The sequence below is a fragment of the Neomonachus schauinslandi genome, chromosome 5 (genome assembly GCF_002201575.2).
Source record: "Neomonachus schauinslandi chromosome 5, ASM220157v2, whole genome shotgun sequence".
Taxonomy (NCBI): domain Eukaryota; kingdom Metazoa; phylum Chordata; class Mammalia; order Carnivora; family Phocidae; genus Neomonachus; species Neomonachus schauinslandi.
Window position 1 is genome coordinate 45,009,032 of NC_058407.1, and position 20,994 is coordinate 45,030,025.

The 20,994-nt window shown below is 42.1% G+C and overlaps 1 protein-coding gene across 3 annotated transcripts in view; it reads right to left on the bottom strand.

The window, feature by feature from the left end:
* The window catches only part of TPH2 (tryptophan hydroxylase 2), an 87,723-nt gene that overhangs the window by 25,758 nt on the left and 40,971 nt on the right, over window positions 1–20,994 (bottom strand). For all 3 annotated transcript variants that reach the window (XM_021678577.1, XM_021678578.1, XM_021678579.1), the window contains exon 8: window positions 8,432–8,558. In XM_021678577.1, coding sequence (XP_021534252.1) covers window positions 8,432–8,558 — 127 coding nt within the window. The remainder of the gene's footprint in view (window positions 1–8,431; window positions 8,559–20,994) is intronic.

Genomic DNA, 20,994 nt, shown 5'->3' on the forward strand with positions numbered 1-20,994 from the left:
ATTATGGCTGATTATTAGTTTAAGACTGACTGTACATTTCATTACCATTCTCAGCGTGAGAAAGTCCTGGTTATAACTGGAAATTCAAACACACTTGATGCATGACCATCAAAAGCCCCAGTCAATGCAAACTCTTTTACTTGGAACAAATAAATTGTTTCTTTTGATAAAGTACAAACAGAACTTTATATTATTAATTTCCTGACAATCCTATTCTGAAACAAAAAAAAAAAAATTAAGCTGGTGACCGGTTCTCTGCTCACAATGAATTCTACCCTTTCAAAAATCATTCTAGACTTGTATCTCCTAAACTGTGTTCCTTGGAATATTAAAAGCTTACGATGCTGATATGCATTCCATAAAAAGAGACTTCTGCACCATATAATGTATTTCCTTAATTCTCAAGTTCACTGTTCGCACATTTTAACATTTCCAAAATGGAGCTTCATCTTACAATGTCAAAAACTGCTAACTAAATCTTTTTTCCCCTTTAAAAAAAAAGCTATTAAATTACAGGTATATTTTATAACAAATGACATCTTAAAATGGATGAAACATGGTAAGTTTGGAGAAATAATTTTTTATTACCTGTGGAGATTCACCCTGCACATTACCACATTAAAGTCTCTGAAAAGTCCTACACTTTACAAACAAAGCTGTTTTCCATATTTAACTCAATGTTTCCCAAACATATTTACCCATCGATCCCTTCTTTTCTAGAACTCATAATAACATTTCATGGGACCAATGTTCTGGGAACACATCCTGGGAAAGACCGCTTAATTTTTTTATTACCCTTGGCCAAGACTCTTCGCTCATCAGCTTTCCAGGACCCAGTGACAGAAACCTTCAATCATAAAGTGAAGGTAAACATGTTTCAGAGTCAACAGAACTGAAAGAATGACCCAAAACTCTCTGTAGAGAGAAAATGCCAACTAGGCCAGAGGCCGATTGATTCTGCTTGGAGACATCTGTGGTGTATTCATACTGATTGCTTTCTCCACAAATGATGCACAGCTTTGTCTGTTTCAAATGCCTTTATGATGTGAGAAATGAATAGACTGAATTGAAGCCATCTGCATGGTAGGATGGGACGCACCATAGGATGGGATGCACCGTTGGGTGAAAGGCACCCCTGTACATTGCCCAACATTTGGAGGTAAGAGAAATCCATATTTTTCTAGGACTGGTTCCTAAATTTACTTCATCAGCAAGTTGCTATTTGTGCATTCCCATAAAATTGAATAAAATAAGTCATATGGCCAAAGGGCAGGCAGCAGGAGAGTTTGAGAGCAGACACTGAAAATGGAACCAATGACATGGCACTCACTGATGCAAGCGTCCATCTTTAGGGCCAGACTAAGTCTTAAATGAACTCATCTCCTACCACTCAATATTTATCTGCCAATACCCTACGAATCCAATTTGCAGAAAAAGTATCAAAATATGGAAACAGGACCAGAAGATTACCATGTGCCTTTTGAAAGACAGACTCAAGCATTGTCTAACAAGCCCACCTGTCTAGCAGGTCAGCTGATTCTCTTGGACTAGCAGCATCACCATTACCGGGGATCTTGTCAGAAATGCCAGATCTCAGGCCCCTTTCCAGACCTACTTGATCAGAATCTGCCTTTTCGCAAGATCCCTAGGTTATTTTATAGGCATTATGGTTTGAGCAGCACTGATCTAGGGAATATAACCTTTTTCTGACTTCCCGTTTACTGCTCATCGGGGCCCAGATGTCGTGAAGCTAGATGTTCTCTCGTGAAGATGGAAAAATCGCAAGTTATTTTTGTCTATTAGACATGCAAATGTTTCTTGCCTGGTAGGAAAGACATCCTCAAGGTTTATGGGGGTGCTGCCCGGTAGAACATAAAACATTTTACACCTTATTCCAGAATTCTCTTTCAGGGACGACATGGTCTCAGCCCCTCAATTTATCATCCTGCTTTTCCCTCATTAATGAGTTAAATAAACCTTTGACACATGCTCAGCACACACGCATGACAATCATGCTTGTAACTGTTTATGGTTTCATTCAAACCCAGTCATCTCTTGACAGAGATAGGACACTTATCTCTAGTGAACACCTCAATAGCCACCCTTTCTTGTCAGCAAACAGTAACTAAGAACATCCACTCTGACAGAGAGATGAAGACCTACCCTCAAGGATGGTAGGTCTAATGTATAATCTAACTTCAGATACAAGGGCTGGCAACTGAGAGCCTGTAGTTCTGTTTCAGCTTGCAGACATGGTGTATAGCCAAAGAACATTTTGTTTCATTTTAATTTTTGGATCTGAAGGCCTTTAGGTATAATGTGTATTCTCCAGGTCTCCACAGGCTCCTACATTCCTTATTGTTGTATATCATGCTGTTTCACACATTTGTTACCTAGCTGGCCCCTGAAGGCATTTAAGTTTACACCCCTTAAAGAAGGCACTAATCTATTAAATCCACTTAAGCCAGCATTACAGTGGGAAATGGCTCGCTCCTAGCACACTTGAAGCAGCCCTTATTGGGAATATTTTTGCATATCTATCATGCGCAGACCCTGGACAGCTATGATGAGTAGAAAAACAGTACAGCTGTCAAAACCGGTGGCCTTCTTCATTATCCAGCAGAGGGCAAATTATTTACACGTATAACAATGCATTTGAAATACATTTACCACGCATCATCATCAATTTCTTCAGATACAAAAGAGTTTCATTTAAACGGTTCTACGAGCATAGAAGCCACTGCCCACGTAAAAAGCAGAGATAGCTTCGTTCTCAACACTGAGCATTATTGAGATGTCAAAATAAATATCATGCAGAAATATAGCAAGAAGAGACACTCTAGCTATAGGCAATAGCCTGGTCCCTCTGAAATCAGACCCAGGAGTCCAAAAGCGGCTCTGGACAAAACAGAGGGTAGTGGGGCCAATTCGTCCTAGTGGACGTTGCTTTCTTCCTTGGATGGACTTGTTGAAAACACATCACAGAAAGTTCTTAAGTGTCTGCCTTTACAGGCGTGACTCTGTTTCACAAGTGCTTAAAATCACTAAACAAAGAAAAGCAAGCACTACATAAACAGAGTCATTAATAATATAAATCTCACCTAGAGAAAAAGAATATTATGGCCTGTCTCATTGTGCCACATAAATAGTGATTTCCGTGGTTTTTCATTTGTCCTCTCTATGGATTTTTCTCCTTTGGTACATCTCATCTCTCATTTTACTCTGGTACTCCTTCAGGGGACTTAATGGGAACAACTTCAAGGAAATCAGCTAATAACACCTCCATTTCTCCTCTGGACAGCTACGAGGCCTCGCCAACCCCCACTATCCCCCCCCACCCCCGCCTCCCGCCGCTGGACTTTCCACACCTCCCAGTGAGGCCTTAGTTAGCCCTTAATCTCTTAGTCTTTGTACCTGGGTCATTATATTGGGCTTTCAGCTATAGTATATGGCTTGAGGGTCATTAATATGCAGTTATCCAATAGGCTATTTATTCCAGGGTTTACTTGGCAATTGCCTGGCTGGAATCTGTGTTTTCTTTCAAAACCACCTTCCAGGAGTTTTCCGTTCACTTTGTTTTTCACTGAAAGATGGGATGTGGTTTCAGAAGTCAAGAGCAGTTTTAGGAGCATTTCAAGGAAAATCTCCCTAGCCTCCTGGCACTGTGAGTCTCTCCTCCATACTCCCCACATCACACAGAAAAAGCTTTCCAAATTTCTCTTCAGTCTGTGAACCACTTTTCAAAGTAAATGGGCAGTCTATAAAACTGGAAGGAACTAGAGTAACCGGAACTGCAAGGTTTGTGAGAGGCAGGAAATCCAAGGGAGCTGGGGTGGGAGCTGCCCATACAATATGGGGGAAAGAGGAAAGAGTGGATCAGGCAAAACCGTGGTAAGTGCCCCCAAACTCTCCACTGCATTTAGAAGAGATTCCAAATCTTTTGTGTTAAGGTCTTTTGCAAGTTTATACTCTCTTGGGTTGGTTGGTTTGTTTGTTGTTTGTTTTAACTGTCAAAGCTACTGCAAGATTCCAGGCAGGTTGGCTCCCTTGGGGGACACTTGATCCTCCTTAACCTGTCACCGGTTACTTCTTCTGTACAAATGAACCTGTCTGCTGGCCCCTGCTCCCAATTCTAAACCCAGTCTCCACCACTGAACTCAGAACTCAAACACATTCGGAAGATTCATCTTAATTAAATCCACTTCTGCATCTCTCTTAATAAAAGCTGGGGGCGCCTGGGTGGCTCAGTTTGTTGGACATCTGACTCTCGATTTTGGCTCAGGTCATGATCTCAAGGTCACAGAATCGAGCCCCATGTCAAGCTCCGTGCTCAACTCAGAGTCTGTTTGAGATTCTTTCTCTTTCTCTCTGCCTCTGCCCCTCCCCCTGCTCGTGCTCTCTAAATTAATTAATTAATTAATTTAATTAAAAAAAAAAACAGGCTGACACTGACTCTGGGTTTTCCGTATTTTTGTGTACAAGGTCATGAGCTCCTTGATGCAAGTACTACCTTTTTGTCTTTTTCCTATTCCTACCTCATGGTACCTAGGACTCTTCAGCCATTTAAAGACTAACTGTTGATTGGTTTTTGCAGAGATGCCGGTATATTCCAGGAAAAAGGCAATGAAAAAAATGAGAGAGAGAGAGAGACATGATTAATGACCTAATGATCTCTAACAGATGGAAGCATTTTTGGCTGTTGGAGCTCTAGGGCAATCCATAGCCAACAGTATTGGAATCATGCTAAGCAATGTAAGTTCCAAAAGAAAACTTATTCATACTCCAAATTTACTGGTCCTAGTAGAACAGGTTTCAAGGTACACGTGTTTGTTCTTTCTTGCAAATGTAAGAATAGAAACAAAGAATAATGCCCGCCCCCCCCCCAAAGATGTCCTGCCCTCATCCCTAGAATATATTCTCTTTCCAGATATGGTTAAGAATACGGACCTTGAAATGGGGAGGTAATTGTGAATTATCCAGGGGGGGGGCCCAATCTAATCACATAAGTCTTTAAAAGCAAAAAACCTTTCCCAGCTACAGCCCGTGAAGAGAGATGTGACGATGGAAGAAAAATCAGAGAGATGCAACATTGGTGGCTTGACGACAGAGGAAGAGGGCCATGAGCCAAGGAATGCAGGTAGCCTCTAGATGCTGGGAAAAGCAAAGAAACAGATTCTCCCCGAGAGGCCTCCAGAGAGGAACACAGCCCTGCTCACACCTTAACTGTAGCTCAGACTTCTAAGCTTCTGAAACTGTAAGATAACAAATTTGTGTTGTTTTAAGTCACGCATAATTTGTTAACGGTAATGATAGAAAACTAATGGAAAAGGCAATCCTCCTTTCCAGCATGGCCCTGTAAAGGGGTGAACAGGCATTCACTGCTGGACCCCCAAACGAGAGAGATTTCTTATTCTGGCTGAAACTGTCCCTCCAGTCCCCCTTCCTCCCTTTGCAGCTTGGCTGACTTTGTCATCTTTCAAGATTCCACACAAATTTCTCTCCTGTGAAAAATCTTAGTTTTACCTATAGAGGCTATAAATTTCCCAAATGCGAGGACCATGTTATATTCTTGGTGAATGTTAGTTTGAACGATGGACTTAATTAATTCTCATTTGATGGAGTATAAAAATAAGGGCCAGTAAAACTACTTTCTTGTTACTGCTTTTAAGAAAGGAATAAGATCACTTGCTAGGACCCGCCTACATTCACAGCCATGAGGTCCTACCTTATTCCTTCTCCTCCTCTCTTTGGACACACACACACACACACACAGCCTGACAGAGTTGAACCCCAGTTTCTGACTGTTCAGAGTCAGATAAGTAAGCAAGATGTGCATCCCCGGTGAAGAGTACAAGTTGTAGGGGGTCAAAGACTGAACCCAGAAAGTTGCAAGGCACGGGAAAAGTTCTAAAATGTGGAGATTAAAGACAGAGCCAAGGTTTGAGAATTAAATAACAGAACTCAGTGTTGTGCTGGTTTTAAAATATGTCTACAAACACTCTGACACTCCTTTCTTCAAAAGGTGGAGACTAAATTCCCTCCCCTTGAGTGTGGGCTGGAGTGAGTCCCTTCTAATGAACACAATATGGCTGACATGAACAACATGTGATCACGTCGCAAAAGTCATTACAACTTCCTCCACTCGATCTCTTTCTTTCTCCTCCCCCCCTCCAACCTCCTCATTATTTGCTCTAGAGGAAGTGATTTGCCAATAGTCACATGAGTGAACTGTCTTGGCAGAAGATTCCTAAATCTTCAGACAATTGCAGACCCAGCCCACAACTTTTTTTTTTTTTAATTTTATTTATTTATTTGACACAGAGAGAGAGAGAGGGAGAAAGCAAGCACAAGCAAGGGGAGTGGCAGGCAGAGGGAGAAGCAGGCTCCCTACTGAGCAGGGACCCCGATGCGGGGCTCGATCCCAGGACCCCGGGATCATGACCTGAGTCAAAGGCAAACGCCTAACCGACTGGGCCACCCAGGCACCCCCACCAGCCCACATCTTGACAACCACAGGATGAGTCCGTGAGCCAGAACCATTCAGCCAAGTTTCTTTCAAATTCCCAAACACAGAAACTATGAGATAATAAATGTTCGCTGTTTCCAGCCACTAAGTTTTGGAGTTATTTGTTATGCAGTAATAGATAGCCAATATGTATGAGACACAATCCCTCGGGCAGAGGCTGCAAATTGGAAGTCAAGATCCTAATTCAGTCTACAAATATATTTTCCGCAGCTCATCATGTTTTTTATGAGCCAAAATTTAAAAATCATTTAAATTCATTTAGAAATCTCGATTTCCAGTCTCTCTCAAAAATGTGCAGATCTGGCAACACAAAGGCCTGCACTCTGGTCCGGCGGCTGTGAGTGAGAACTGAGGATCTGCCTTCTGCTGTAGGCTCTCCCGAGCTCCCTGGAGCACCCCCAGCCCCACTAACTATTCATCTCTACGCCAATACTAACAGCATGGCTTTTGCACTGCTCTTTCTCTTATATTAGAAAAATATTTTCTCATGTCTTATATCTCTGTGAAAACTAGGAAAGATAAACTGAAAGGGCTTATGTGTCTTAAGAAATCTAGAACAGGGGTGCCTGGGTGGCTCAGTTGGTTAAGCATCTGACTTTGGCGCAAGTCATGATCTCGGGGTCCTAGGATCGAGCCCCACGTTGGGCTCCATGCTCAGTGGGGAATCTGCTTCTGCCCCTCCCCCTCACGTGCATGCTCTCTCTCTCTCTCTTTCTCTCTTTCATATAAATAAATAAAATCTTTAACAATCAAAAAAGAAAGAACACTTATTTTTTTGGTGGGAGAGAAGAATATCCCTGCATGCCTAATATGCCATCAATGAGCATCTGCATCAAATACACACAACTTAAGATTCCAGAAGATTCTAGAAGCTTTGTTCATTAGGCAGATGGACTGGCCCCCGTAATGAGTTGGCTAAAGCTGCTCTTTCTCACCCTGGGCTCTTTGAAAAGGGGTTAAGGTAAGGAAGATGAGTTTGCTAGATTTGGCTTTGAGCATCTTAAAGAAGCCACCAACATGACACTTTTCCTCTCATATTGCTTGTTTTGAGAAAAACCTTGTTGAGAACATAGTAGCCATCAAATCTTCTGGTTTTGTACTTACAATAATTGCTTAGCTTCAGCTTCTTACTGCTGACTCAAATTGTGTCTGACCACATCCATATTGACTAATCAGAAATAACCTCAAACACAACCCCTACTTTTCCATAAATGCATATATTACTATTCCTAATGTCTCTAGGAGACATAAACACTAGCTCAGTGTTTATTTTCGTTGACAAGAGTCAACGAATTTCAGCACACAAGCCAAATCTGGCCCACTGCCATCTTTAATAAATAAAGTTTTATTGGAACACAGCCACACTCATATTCATTTCCATGTTGTCCATGGCTGCTTTTGCCCCATGGTGGCTGAACTGAGTAATTGTGACAGAGACCTTATGACCTGCAAGCCTAAAATTTTACTATCTAGGGACACCTAGGTGGCTCAGTCAGTTAAGTGTCTGCCTTCGGCTCAGGTCATGATCCCAGGGTCCTGGGATCGAGTCCCCCATTGGGCTCCTTGCTCAGCAAGAAGCCTGCTTCTCCCTCTGCTTGCCACTCCCCCTGCTTGTGCTCGCTCGCTCGCTCTCTCTCTGACAAATGAATAAACAAAATCCTAAAAAATATATATCTATTTACTATCTAGCCACTTCTTGAACAAGAAGGATAAAATACAAATATTTTGATAGTTAATAAGATAAGAACACATTGTGTTTCAAAGGAACACAACATGGGAAACAGTGAAGTCACCATGCCCTCTCCAGAATACTTGCCTTGTAATTTATAGTCAATAACTCTAAGCTTACTTTACCTTACAAATGGACATAAATAGGACAGTGTTTTAAACTGAAAATGAACTCACGGTGGCTAGTTTCTGAACATCTTCATCTGACGCTCCCAGAGATGCCAGGCCTATTTCTTGTGAAAACTGAGCAAACTTAGGATCCGCAAGTAGTGGAACATGTCCCAGGAGTTCATGGCATGTGTCTCTGACAAGAAAAACATCGTAAAAAAAAATATTATACGAAAGGCTTTAAACTATCGCTGGTAGAACAGGACTTAAAATCATAAATATAACCTTGGTTTATAATTAATTGCTGTGACCAAATTTCATCAAATCTAAGACTTTTTTTTAATCACCTTTCAATATCTCTGAAATCCAGATGCACCTTACAATTCATGGCATCTTCAATTATATGATATCCAAAATTTGTAATAAATAATAGCAATGACTATTTTCAAGTGCTTACCATATGCCAACCACATGGTAAGTGTTTTATTACATTCACTATCCCTTTTAATCCTCAAGAGACACTTAGAGAATTAAAGTAGCTTAACAGTACAAAATCCGATAGAGCAGGGGTGGGCAATCTACAGTCGCAGGACAAATCTGGCCCACCACCCGTTTATAAATAAAGTTAATTGGAACACAGCCATAGCTCATTCGTTTATGTACTGTCTATGGCTCTTTTTAACTAAAACTGCAGAGCTGAGTAGTTGTGACTAAGACCATATGGCCCGCAGAGCCTAAAATATTTACTAGCTGGCCCTCTACAGAAAAAGTTTGCCATGGTGATAAAGCCAAAATTTGAATCCAGCTTATGGTGACTTCCACACTGTTGCTTTTTTTTAACCCTTAAGTTGCACATACTGCCATGTTACACTTCGCAGACACCAGGACACAGCAGAGGATCATATTGTCATCCTAAAAGTGGCTTTTCCCATCAACGAGTTATCTGCCTATAATACAAGCAACTCCCTTGAACTTGCCCAGTGGAGAACCTTCCCAGTCCTCTGCTTTGGTTCACCTGAACTAGAAAATAACAGAAGCTTAGATCTGCTCTCATTTGCCTGAGCTTCCATTTGGAGCCAAATGATCAGGCAAAGGCAGGTACATGTCCCAGGGAAGCAAGGCAGATGCCTTCCTGAGTCATTGCCATGAATCACAAAGTGTTCCCTGATCCCAAGCTATATTTGAATGAATCCCCCTATGATTCTCTGGGAATGGATCAAGAAGATGCAAAATTTTATTTTCCTGGCAAAAAGGAATCAGCCAGGTAGTATTTGAAAGATGTTTCCTAACTTCACCTGAGCTCCTCTCAAGTGTATCACTTCAAATAGATGCTAGAATATAAATGCCAGGTGCTGCCACTATGATTAAAAGTATAAAGTACGTTGGGTGGTTATGCGGTTGAAGCAAATCGATGGTGGTCAAAGGCACAAGATTGATGCCCACATAAAACAGATGGCATTACTCAATCAAAAAATCTTGTTCCCGCAACTCAAACCACATCCCCAGCCTTGGCCAGCCACTTCATAGGTATATCAGGTTGAAAAGGCAGCCGAATGAGAATATGGAGACAGGATACTAAAAGAAATTCCCAATGTATTCCCTGTCAACTGTGTGCCAATAGCTTTCTTTTTACACATGACTGAATGTGTGGAAAAGAATACATGGTTGTTACTCTCCAATCGTATTATTTAAGGCAGAGAATCAGACTCATTGGATTTTAGGGCACAAGGAGAATTTAAATATTATATGAGTCCTTCATTTTACCTATAAAGACATTAAAGACAGAAGGGAAAAAAGAAAGAAAGCGAACATATTCTGAGCTCCTATTATGTGCTGGGTACTACACTAAATGTTCTCATATCGTATCAGTAATTTATCTTTACTTACAAAGAAGTCTTATGATTCCCATTTGATAGATGGGGAAACCATAATTCAGTAAATTTAAGCATCTTTCCAAGGTCACACTCTTAATAAGAGACAGACAAGATTTGAAATCAAATTCTTCTGACTTGAACCTGTGCTCTTCCTGCTCTGTTGTTTTATCTAGCAGATGTGGAGTAAGTAGGAAGGGATAGGTCAGGGGGCACCGCTTACATGGTAGAGAGAGAGTTTAACCAAGCTGGTTAGCACAAGTAAAAATGCAGTCAGTATGTTGCAAGTCTATTTTCCTGCCACTCAGTGGCCCTGAATCCTCTAAATTACTTGAGGAGCCTTTTTAAAAATACCAGTGACCAGGTCTTATATAAAACCAATTCAATCCAACTCTCCGGGATAGACCAGAGCATCTGTATTGTTTCAAGAGCTCCGAGGGTGCTAATGAGACACAGCCAAGGTGGAGACCCACTGTCGTAACAGATGATGCTAGGAGCTCTCCTAGCAGGCTTCGAGCAGCAAGGAATTGAAACGAAAGCCAAATGTGATTTTGTAATTTTGAGCTGCCTAAATTTAATTCCACTGAAATTACATCAGAATACTGGGGCATAATGAAAGGTGGTGATAGAAAGTTCACTAGGTAGCTAATTACTCCTCTGCATGCATTTGATTCAGTTAAAGCATCTAATACCCCTATGCTGGGAGTAGACCCTATCGATGCACTCCCGTGACCAGTTTTTTAAAAGATCATACAGTCTGCACTGATGTTGGGATTAGGATCAAGTGGCCCACCATGGATAAATCTGAATACCTCCACTGTAGCCTATAATGCAAATACTAAAGCACCCCTACCTATCCAGGCAGAAAATATGACAACGATAATTCCAAAATTAGACCAGATGTCAAGCTTTGGGGAAAACTGAAGGCGGTGTAAATAAAATAGGTAAGCGGAAACTAAAATAACGAGTATTGTGACCAACACATTATCGAATGCTTGCTATGAGCTAGGCCGTGTGCTAAGTGCTTCGTCATGTGAGAACGAGACAGGTCACGGCTAGCATGACAGTTGATTCAGGGTGCAATACAGGATTTACTTTTGAGCTTGTTAAATCCTTGAAGAAGGCTGCTGCCGAAGATAGTCTTCTATCTACCTAGGTACTAATGGAATTCAAAAATGTACAGGTGTGGGTGCCTGGGTGGCTCAGTCGTTAAGCGTCTGCCTTCGGCTCAGGTCATGATCCCAGGGTCCTGGGATCGAGCCCCGCATCGGGCTCCCTGCTCCGCGGGAAGCCTGCTTCTCCCTCTCCCACTCCCCCTGCTGGTGTTCCCTCTCTCGCTGTGTCTTTCTCTGTCAAATGAATAAATAAAATCATTAAAAAAAATTTTTTTTTTTAATGTACAGGTGGAAGGAAAAGTGAAGAGGTGGCAGCCAAAAAGGAAAAAAGAAGGAAAATACTAAGATCCAAAGACATTAAGGAGTCAATTCCCTGTAATAAAAAAAGGAGCTATCACCTAGATTTTAAGTTAAGGTGTCATTATCTGATAACTCATAGCCAACTTAAGAACCTTTAATAACATTCAAATGACAAGGTAATCCAACTATTCATAGATGAGGATAAAAGAATAAATTTGAAAGGATGAAATCATACAACATGGCAGAATATACTGTTTCATTAAGAATGAAAGTCTGGGGGTGCCTGGGTGGCTCGGTCAGTTAAGCTTCCGACTCCTGATGTCGGCTCACATCTTGATCTTGGGGTTGTGAGATCAAGCCCACGTCTGGCTCCATGCTCAGCAGGGAGTCTGCTTGAGATTCTCTCTCATCTCTCTTCCTCTGCCCCTTCCCCCATTCCCACTCACACTCTCTCTCTCTAAAATAAATAGGCAAATCTAAAAAAAAAGAATGAAAGCCTGAAGCAAGGTGTCTAACAGAATTACTGATGGAACGTGAGAGATGCCCTACACCCTGTTATAAGTAGAAATGCTAGTGCTGTATCTCACTGGTTTGTGTCCTCTTCTCAGCTCCGTGTCCCCACGTCCCCGCAGAGACCCTGAGGAAGAACTGCCACTCCGATTCCTGAGCAAGTGTGTGTGTGCAGTATGGACAGTAAGCCCATTTCTCATTGAGCCAAAGCTTTAAGCACCTGTATTTCAAGACCAGAAACAAGGTTATCGTCTTTTATGACTGGTGCAACGTTCTCAGAAATAAACTCCATCCCAGTGTCTTTGGCTTAGACATGGGGTGTAGACAAAGGAAACCAAAGTGCCTGGAAACCCTTCAACCAAACAGTGAAGGAAGATGTTTAATGTTACTAAAGATGTTTAAAATTACTTAACTTCGAAAAGTTTCTTTAGTTTCTGTGACACTGAAGGATTTAGAAGCTGAGGTTGACTGTGACTCAGAGCCTGAAAGAGGCTCCAGACTATTGGGAATCTGAAGGAAAAAGGCTGAGTCTTTTCTCCAACCTTTGTATCAGTCAGGTTCTGTTGGGCTGAAATCACGCAGTTTCGCCCTATTTTACAAAGTGCAATGGTTATTATGGCCGGCATATAAAGTAGTTCACGATCCCTCCATCGGTTGTGTCATCCACAGCTGGGACCCCTGAGTATCTAATTATGAACAGGTTTCCAAGGTGAGTCCACAACTGTTGCCTTATCACACCAGATCTCTCTTAAAAGATTCAATTATTTGGCTATAATTGCACCTGTCAGCACATGCTGCCTCCAATCTCCACATCGGCAAACTTTTCTCTTTTTAACTCGCATCCCTTTGATGCATTTTCGCCTGAATAATGCTTTCAGAAGCTTTTCACAAAAGCGCTCTGTTCACTGGAAATGTAGGACCTTTCAAAACTGTTAACACTGTAAAACATCATGTCTCCTTTTAAAAAAAAGAAAGAAAGAAAGAGAAAGAAAAGCTAGAGCTGATATCAGACTCTACACTTTTGCTGCTCTAAATTGGAATCTTCTCTGATAAGCCCTGTTAGGAGGATTTTAAAGCCTGCCGAAATGGGCCCACAAAAGGGCCTGGGCAAAATGCCTCCGGGGAATTCTTAGATCATTCTAAGAAAGTCGCGATCATCTTGCCGCGGGGAAATAAGGGTCCTGGTTGTTAAGTTCACATTCAAAATGAGTCTGGCATTTTTCTCCTCTTACCAGTTTTCAAAGCTGACTCCTCACGCCACGTGTTGAACAACTCCTTTTTATTTCTGCTGTAAATTAAAGCCTTTAAAAAGCAGTGAGCCAGCATCCAACATTGGCTTCCCATCCCAAATCAGTGCATCTGTCTTTTAAATCATATTTCTATAGGTTTTGTTTGTTCTAAATGACACAGAAGCCAACACAGTAGCTAAATCATGAAGAGAAGGAAAGCAAGATGAGTGGGAGGGGTGGGGTGTTCGCACTGGTGAAAAGAAGCAGGAGGATGAGCTGGGAGGCAAAATGGGTTATTTTGTTCAGCTTTCACACAACATTTGGCGGGCAAGTGCCAGTAATCTGGGATAACACTCCAGGACGCACAGAAAAGGGGGTGACTTAGTTTGTTTTCACTGCACCAAGGAGATGATAACGGGAATTAATTTGGTATCGAGGCAATTTTTCTTCAGCGCTTGCCTTGGAGCCATATACAGAGTTCTTTTGGTTTAGATTTAAAATAGGATACTGTAAAATCTGGCCCAGATAAACTTTCAGGCAGCCCTTATGATCACTCCCTCTTCTATCCGTATCGCCGTGCAGATAAATAGATATGTGGCCCCCTTCCTATGAAGCCGAGCACTCGGATATCGCCCTGGAGGAAATCTTCTTTACTTTTTTCCCCCTAGGAATCGTAAGGAAGGCCACCAATGTTACTTCCCTTCACTACAATTCTTTTGAGACTGACAGAAGATATTATAGTTCTTTTTTGAAATTTCGTTCAAGAAGCATTTATGGTATGCCTATTTTGTACCAAGCACTATGTTAGGAACTGACGCTTAAAAGTAAATAAGACATAATCCTAGAATAACTCTTAGCAAAGTCACCTTATGGTGCCATAAAAGGGCAAACAGCAAGTACTAACTTCCCTGGTCCAGGGAGAGACATAGTTTCCAGCTCTTACAAGTCCCATAAAAGGGCTGCAAGGGAAACTGTTGCTAGGTCTCTAGGTCCCCTATCATCTCAGATATTTCTTATTTCTGGAATAAATAAGAGATTTTTAATTCTTTCCCTGCCGCCTCCCCAAATTTCACTAAAGATTAAGGATGCATTATAACAGAATGGTTAAAAGTCTATACTCTGAAGTCAGATCCAAGTCCGTTTCCCACATTTCTGCAGAGGCAAATGACTTAGAGCAGTTCTGTGCAATAGGACTTTCCTCATCAATGGAAATAGTCTAAATCTGCATTGGCCAGTCTGGTAGCCACTTGGCACAGGTGGCTACTGGACACTGGAAATGTGGCTAGCACTACTGAGGAACTAAATTTATAGTGAATTTGATTTTAATTAATAAATTTAAATAGCCACATCTCTACCATATTGGACAGCACAGCTGTATTTTTTCTCATCTTTGGAATGGAGATTACATGGAGTTCTTAAACAACGTAGTAAGATAACACATTGAAAACATCAGTTCCCAAAGAGTTATGTATGATTCATCATATTACATTAAATTATACTGACACAAACATCTATCGTACTTCACTAAGGTTGCCCTTTTGGAAGATATTTTATCCCTTAAACAAGAACTTGTAATCTCCTCCCGGACAGATATCATGCCATGTTCGTCTTTGGGTGCCTGGCACATAAAAGATGCTCAATTTAACTGTCGTTTTAACTCAACCAAACAAAGCAGGGATGATGGGACTCCATGGCTCCATAAAGAGGTAAATCCAAGTGCATCCCAAGTACAACTTTCCTAATTTCCGGTGTAGCATCAGGGCATTGGACTAGGTCTTGGTTTTGCTATTTCCTAGTTGTGGGACCACAGGGAAATTACCTGACCTCCTTGAACTATGGATTTGCCACCTGTTAAATGGTGACAGTCCTGCCTACCTCATAAAGATGAGTGGAATGATGCCAGGCCAACAGAACACGTGTGGGAGAAGTCAGATCCCTCTTTCCTTCTCTTTGATGGTGGCTTCTGTACCTGTCAATAGATGTAATTCTCTGCCCAGCAGTGAAGACGTATGACCAGTGGTTACCTCTTCCTTGCCTAAAATTCAATCACTTTGAATTTCTTCTTCTGAATTTGCAATTTAAAAATGCAAATATTCATCTCAGTCTTCCACACCTGATGGCACAGAAATGAGCTTCCCGCTGACTACATGGCACTGAGGGAATGAGAACTGTGGTTCGGGTGTGGTGTTAATTCTAGATGATTCTAGATGACAAGCACCACACAGGAAGGCAAACTTGGAGGGTGGGGGTGGGAAGGAATCCTGCTTTGAATCTGCTAATATATATATATATGTATATATACATATACATATATATATATCTGAAAGCTTTACCCCAAGTCACTGTGGATAACAGCCTAAAAGAACAGAAACAGCTCCAGCAGGCACTTAGATATAAGTTTGGTTTCAAAATGCACAGGTTTTAAATAATGTATAGTGCTTTTTTTTTTTTTCCATAGAATATCTATTGTTAGAGTGCTTGGAGCTCTTGAGACAAAAGGCCCTGTAAAAAGTCTTAGGGGTTATTTTTGCTTTTAGGCACCTCACAAAACTAGACAAAATTTTATGATTGAAAACTTGGGAGTCCCGGTCTAGGAATGTACGTGGACTTGTAACTAGGCCGGAATTTTATGAGGCCCATCAGCCTCCTCATGAATTTAAGAGGTACCAAGAAAGAGTGGACCTATTTGGTATTTATGTAAAGCTTTTTTTTCTCTCTGCAAAGATCAAAGCATTATTTCATTATCCCTCACACAGAGAGGTTAAGTGGCTTGCCGACAGTCACGCTGAGAGCTGATAGCAGGGCCTGGATTTCAGGCAAGCAGCCCATGGGTCCTTCTGCCTGAGGACGGGGACATAGCAGCCTCCTATCTGCATTTCTACCCTGTAGAGAGGAGCTATCCTCTTTTTCCCAGTGAAAGAGGAGATGCCTCTTCTTGATAAATAGGGCAGGCTCTGGCTCTGTGAAGATCAAAGGAGAGGGTGGGCTTCTAACAAAGACTGGTAGCAGGGCCCAAAGACTAGCTGGGACCTGCATAGCTCTAGACCATCCAATAGACACAGACACTGCTTAGGCTTCTGGCAAAGCCGGGCCACCAAATTAAAAGAAGGGTGTTACTGTTGACTCTCTTACTTAACATTTGTAAATTAGAAAAATCAAGAAAGAAGCTATTCAACTTCACACATAATAGGTTTTAAATTTTCCTGTTTAATGGTACCTTTTAACATAGAATAGTGGCTAATCTCACAGTCACTGACACTACTACTTGAGTTCAAATCCTGACTTCCTCCCTTACCACCAGCTGTGTGACCTTGGGCAAGTTGCTTAACCTTTCTGGGCCTCAGTTTCCTCATCCATAAACTCAGAATAATAACAGCAACAACCCCTTAAAGGGTTGTTGTATTAAATGAGCTCAAGCCACATCCAACACTGAAAATAGTGCCTCATCCATAACAGTCGATAAATACATACTTGTTGTTAATAGTGAAAAATACTGTTGTTGCTTCTGTTGCTACCGATACTGTTGTTGAAATGATCTGTTAGTCTAGAAGGGATGACAATACTTTCAGGTCTTAGGGCCTCTATCTAATGTCTTAACTGGCCCAGGTAGAGCCCAAACCAAACTTCTCCTGAGGGGAGAGATGGCTGCTAGGCTGGGGGTGTGAGCTCTGGGTTGAAGCGCAAGAAAAGGAAGCCAGGTGGGATCGGCCTTCTGAGAACATGCCATTTTCTGAGAATCGCTAGTGGTGATGCTTCTCTGCAATCCCGAAAGGCAGCGATGATAATAGAGCCACAGAGGAAGCCAGGCAGGGAGCTCGGGGCTGCGCTCCGGTGTCCTCTGGGAAAGAGCAAGTTTAAGCTAAACAGAGCTCATAGGAATGAAGGTTAAACTCTCTAAAGTTCTGGTTCATCTTCCCAGCGCCGCAGTAAGATCTTGCCCAGACTCGCCTTCCGCGAGGCCTGATATTAAAAACACCTGAGACGGTCAGGTCTTAACATCAGACAAGTTCACATGCCCAGAATCCCTCACATGGCAGCAAGGAGGGAAAACTGAGAATGGAAAGATCCTCTTTTTCCTCTCATTACAGACCTAGTGAGAGACATCTGTTAGATCAAGAGAAGGGCAGCCAAATTTTCTCAAATTTTTTCAAAACCTACGTCTTTACCTGCTGCTATTACTACTTAACAAATGAGGATTAATGTCTGAGCCACAAGAAAAGAAAATAAATGACATCTTCGGCCAGTTTTAGAGAGGGTTCTGTTCTAATAAGCAAGGGCTAAGCATAAAATTCATTGACTTAGAAAGAGATGAAAAATACTGTCAGAAATAATTCACTTTTATTTTTCTTGTAAAATTGAAACACAGCAGCAATTATAAGAAAAATCACCTGACTGCAAAGTTTTTAAACTTTAAAACAGTTATATTTAAAGATAACATTAATTGGGGCGCCTGGGTGGCTCAGTCGTTAAGCGCCTGCCTTCGGCTCAGGTCATGATCCCAGGGTCCTGGGATCGAGCCCCGCATCGGGCTCCCTGCTCGGCGGGCAGCCTGCTTCTCCCTCTCCCACTCCCCCTGCTTGTGTTCCCTCTCTCGCTGCGTCTCTCTCTGTCAAATAAATAAAAACAAAAATATTAAAAAAAAAAAAAAAAAAGATAACATTAATTGCCCCTAAAATGTTCAACTGGGACAAGAAAGAATTTCCTTAATGCAAATGAATTCAGTGGTATTATGGCAATAGACACTGCAATATTAGTCAATGGTATCATGAATTATTTCCTAATGGTGGAAGTTTGCCCTTTGATTTGAAAAGTGCCATACCAGGAAGCAGAAGAAGATATACCCACATCACTCTGTGCTGAATAATTGATCATCCCAATGCAGTTCTGAATCAGGGACTCCCTGAATGAAGAAGCTTATAATATGTTGTGCCAAGTATATTTTTGTTACTAGTATGTTAAGCCCAACATCTGAAAATAAAATAGAATGAATATTTTTAAATGTTTTCACTAAAACACTGTTTAAAGTGATTCCTGGTGCAGAACTGCATTATTACTCTGGCAAGAGTTCTTCTGGAAAGACAGATATTGTACTGGCTTGACCTCAAAAAAATTGATGTCGAAGAATGTAGGTTTAAAATTCCTGGTTGCTTCTCCCTGAGCAATAGACAAGGGTTAGAGGGCTTGTGCTATGGATGTGTATTTCACCACGGCTCTGGGCAATGTTTAAGTTCCAAAGGACACCCAGTGCAGAACCATGAGGCATCTGGTCACCTCCATCCAGAAATCTAGATCACGGTAGATTTGGCCTATATTGAGAAGAACAAGACCAGATTATATAGGAAAATTATATAGGATTAAGGCCTTAGAAGATAGGGTCTGCTTGCCCTACCCCTCTTCATTCCTGAGATTTCAGTCAAACCACACAGCTTCTGGAGGAAAGCATAAAATTTGGCCCCGGGTCTTGAACTATATTTCTCATTAAAGGGCTCTGCGTTTCTAAGATACCACTGGGCATCGGGTATAGAGGTCACTGAAAATCATATACATGAATACATGTAGGCAAATTCAGTTAGCAGGTGCTCAACCTCCACCTTGTACAATTCAAGAAGTCTGTAGGAACTATGAAGAATAGAGACCACAAATCCCCTCAAAGGAAGTGCCCAGGGAAGAAAAGGCAAAGGACTTAAAGCAGAACTAGGGAGAGTGGAATATATGCCACATCTGAAAATCCAAAGCACCTTCTGGAAACCAGAAGCCTGACGTCAGAGACCAAACCAGAGAGAGAGGGATAGGCCCCTTCCTATGACTTGTTTATGTGCCCGGTATGCCTCCTAAGGTGAATCACCACCACTTCAGCAAGAAGCTTCAAGAGACAAATCCAGAGATGTTGCTACCTCTCTGGTCCACTCTCCTCCTTGGGGGAGGGGCAGCCACTCATGCCAGACACGGATGACACTCCCATCCACATGGCCGCCCCTGGGGGACCTGCACCCGTGCTTGGCAGAAGTTGCCAACCTCATAGAACTTCTTAATGCAATATTTTGAGTATTAGTTCAAATACAATTTAGAACATGTCACAGCCTGACATTCCTGTTAAAGCTAGGGCCATGAGCTTCCCTGCCTTTTAAGTGGGACAATATTTAGGGTTAGTTACCCAAAGGGGAGAAAATATACTTCTTTAGCACCATGTAAAGTACAGTTTCTTTCCCTCTTTCTCTCTCTCCCTCTCTGGTTCTTTCCCTCCTTCCCTCTCTTGCTCTTTTTCTCTCCTTTAAATAAGGGGGAGGTGGGGACAACTTGCACATTTCCTTTTGTTCCTCTTCTTCAGCTTCACAATGAATAATCCCTCCTTTATTCTGCAACTATCTTTATCCCAAAAACAAAATAGAGGAGCAGAATAGGTTGTCCCTTACTGGGCTCTCTGATCCAAGTGACGTGCCCCGTACCCTCACAGCCGCAGTTGCTGCCTATAATCCCACCAGTAAAGGTTCAGGATTTTACCCGAAGACACTGAATGTGTAAAAATGCCTTATTCCTGGAAAGGTGTCCAGATAAGTCCCTGAAATCAGAGTAAAGCTACTGGGGAGAGCGGAGGGCACTGCCCAACACAGGGCTGCAGCCTTTCAGAAAGAGTCCTCACCACCACAGTGTACAGGCCCAGGACTTCAAATAAATCCACAGCATCTACTCCCCTGTACTCCCTCACTCCTCGGATCTCAGGTTGGGTCTGGGCCTTTGAGAACACCTTGTACTCGACACCTCCTGGTAGCAGTGCTAGTCATGGCTTCAGCCCACAGAGGACTCAGTTTTCACCTTATGTGCAAGGTTTGGGGATCCACTGCAACCTCAGTCTGATCTCCTCGCTTCTGCATTGCCTTTGTCAACCGGCTTTGACATCATCATAGTCTTATGAAGGAGACTGACACGTGAACGAATAATTACCATTCAGTGTTGTAAGTGCTAAAATAGAAGTAAGGCAAAGTGTTGCAGGAGCATCCAGCTCTGCCTAGAAAAACTCCACAGAGAAGGCTGTGACTGAGCTCTAATCCTAGAGAATTAAGGGGATTCTACCAGAGTTGTTCCAGGCAGAACGAACCACCTGTGCAAAGGGGCGGAGGCATGAACCAGCAGGATCATTGGAATGGTGAGAAGTCCAGTGTGGCTGGAGCAGAAGACATGGTTTGCTGAGATCAGACTTTTCTCTCTATATGCAACAAAGAACAGAGGTTAAACAAGGGAATTCTATACTGCTTTTGTGTTTCAGAAAGGAAACAGAGTCTACAGACTGCTTCTAAGAGAAAGGAAAGCAATAATTAGGGGCACCTGGGGGCTCAATCGGTTAAGGGTCTGACTTTGGTTCAGGTCATGATCCCCAGGTCCTGGGATCGAGTCCTGTGTTGGGCTTCCCGCTCATTGGGGAGCCTGCTTCTCCCTCTCCCCCTGCCCCCTCCCCATCCCCATCCCCCTGCTCATGGGTGTTCTCTCTCTCTCAAATAAATAAATAAAATATTTAGGGGGAAAAAATAATAATTGGCAGACGGAGCAACAATGTTAATGTGACCTGTCAAATTTCTTCTAGAACAGTGGTTCTCACTGGGGGCAATGCT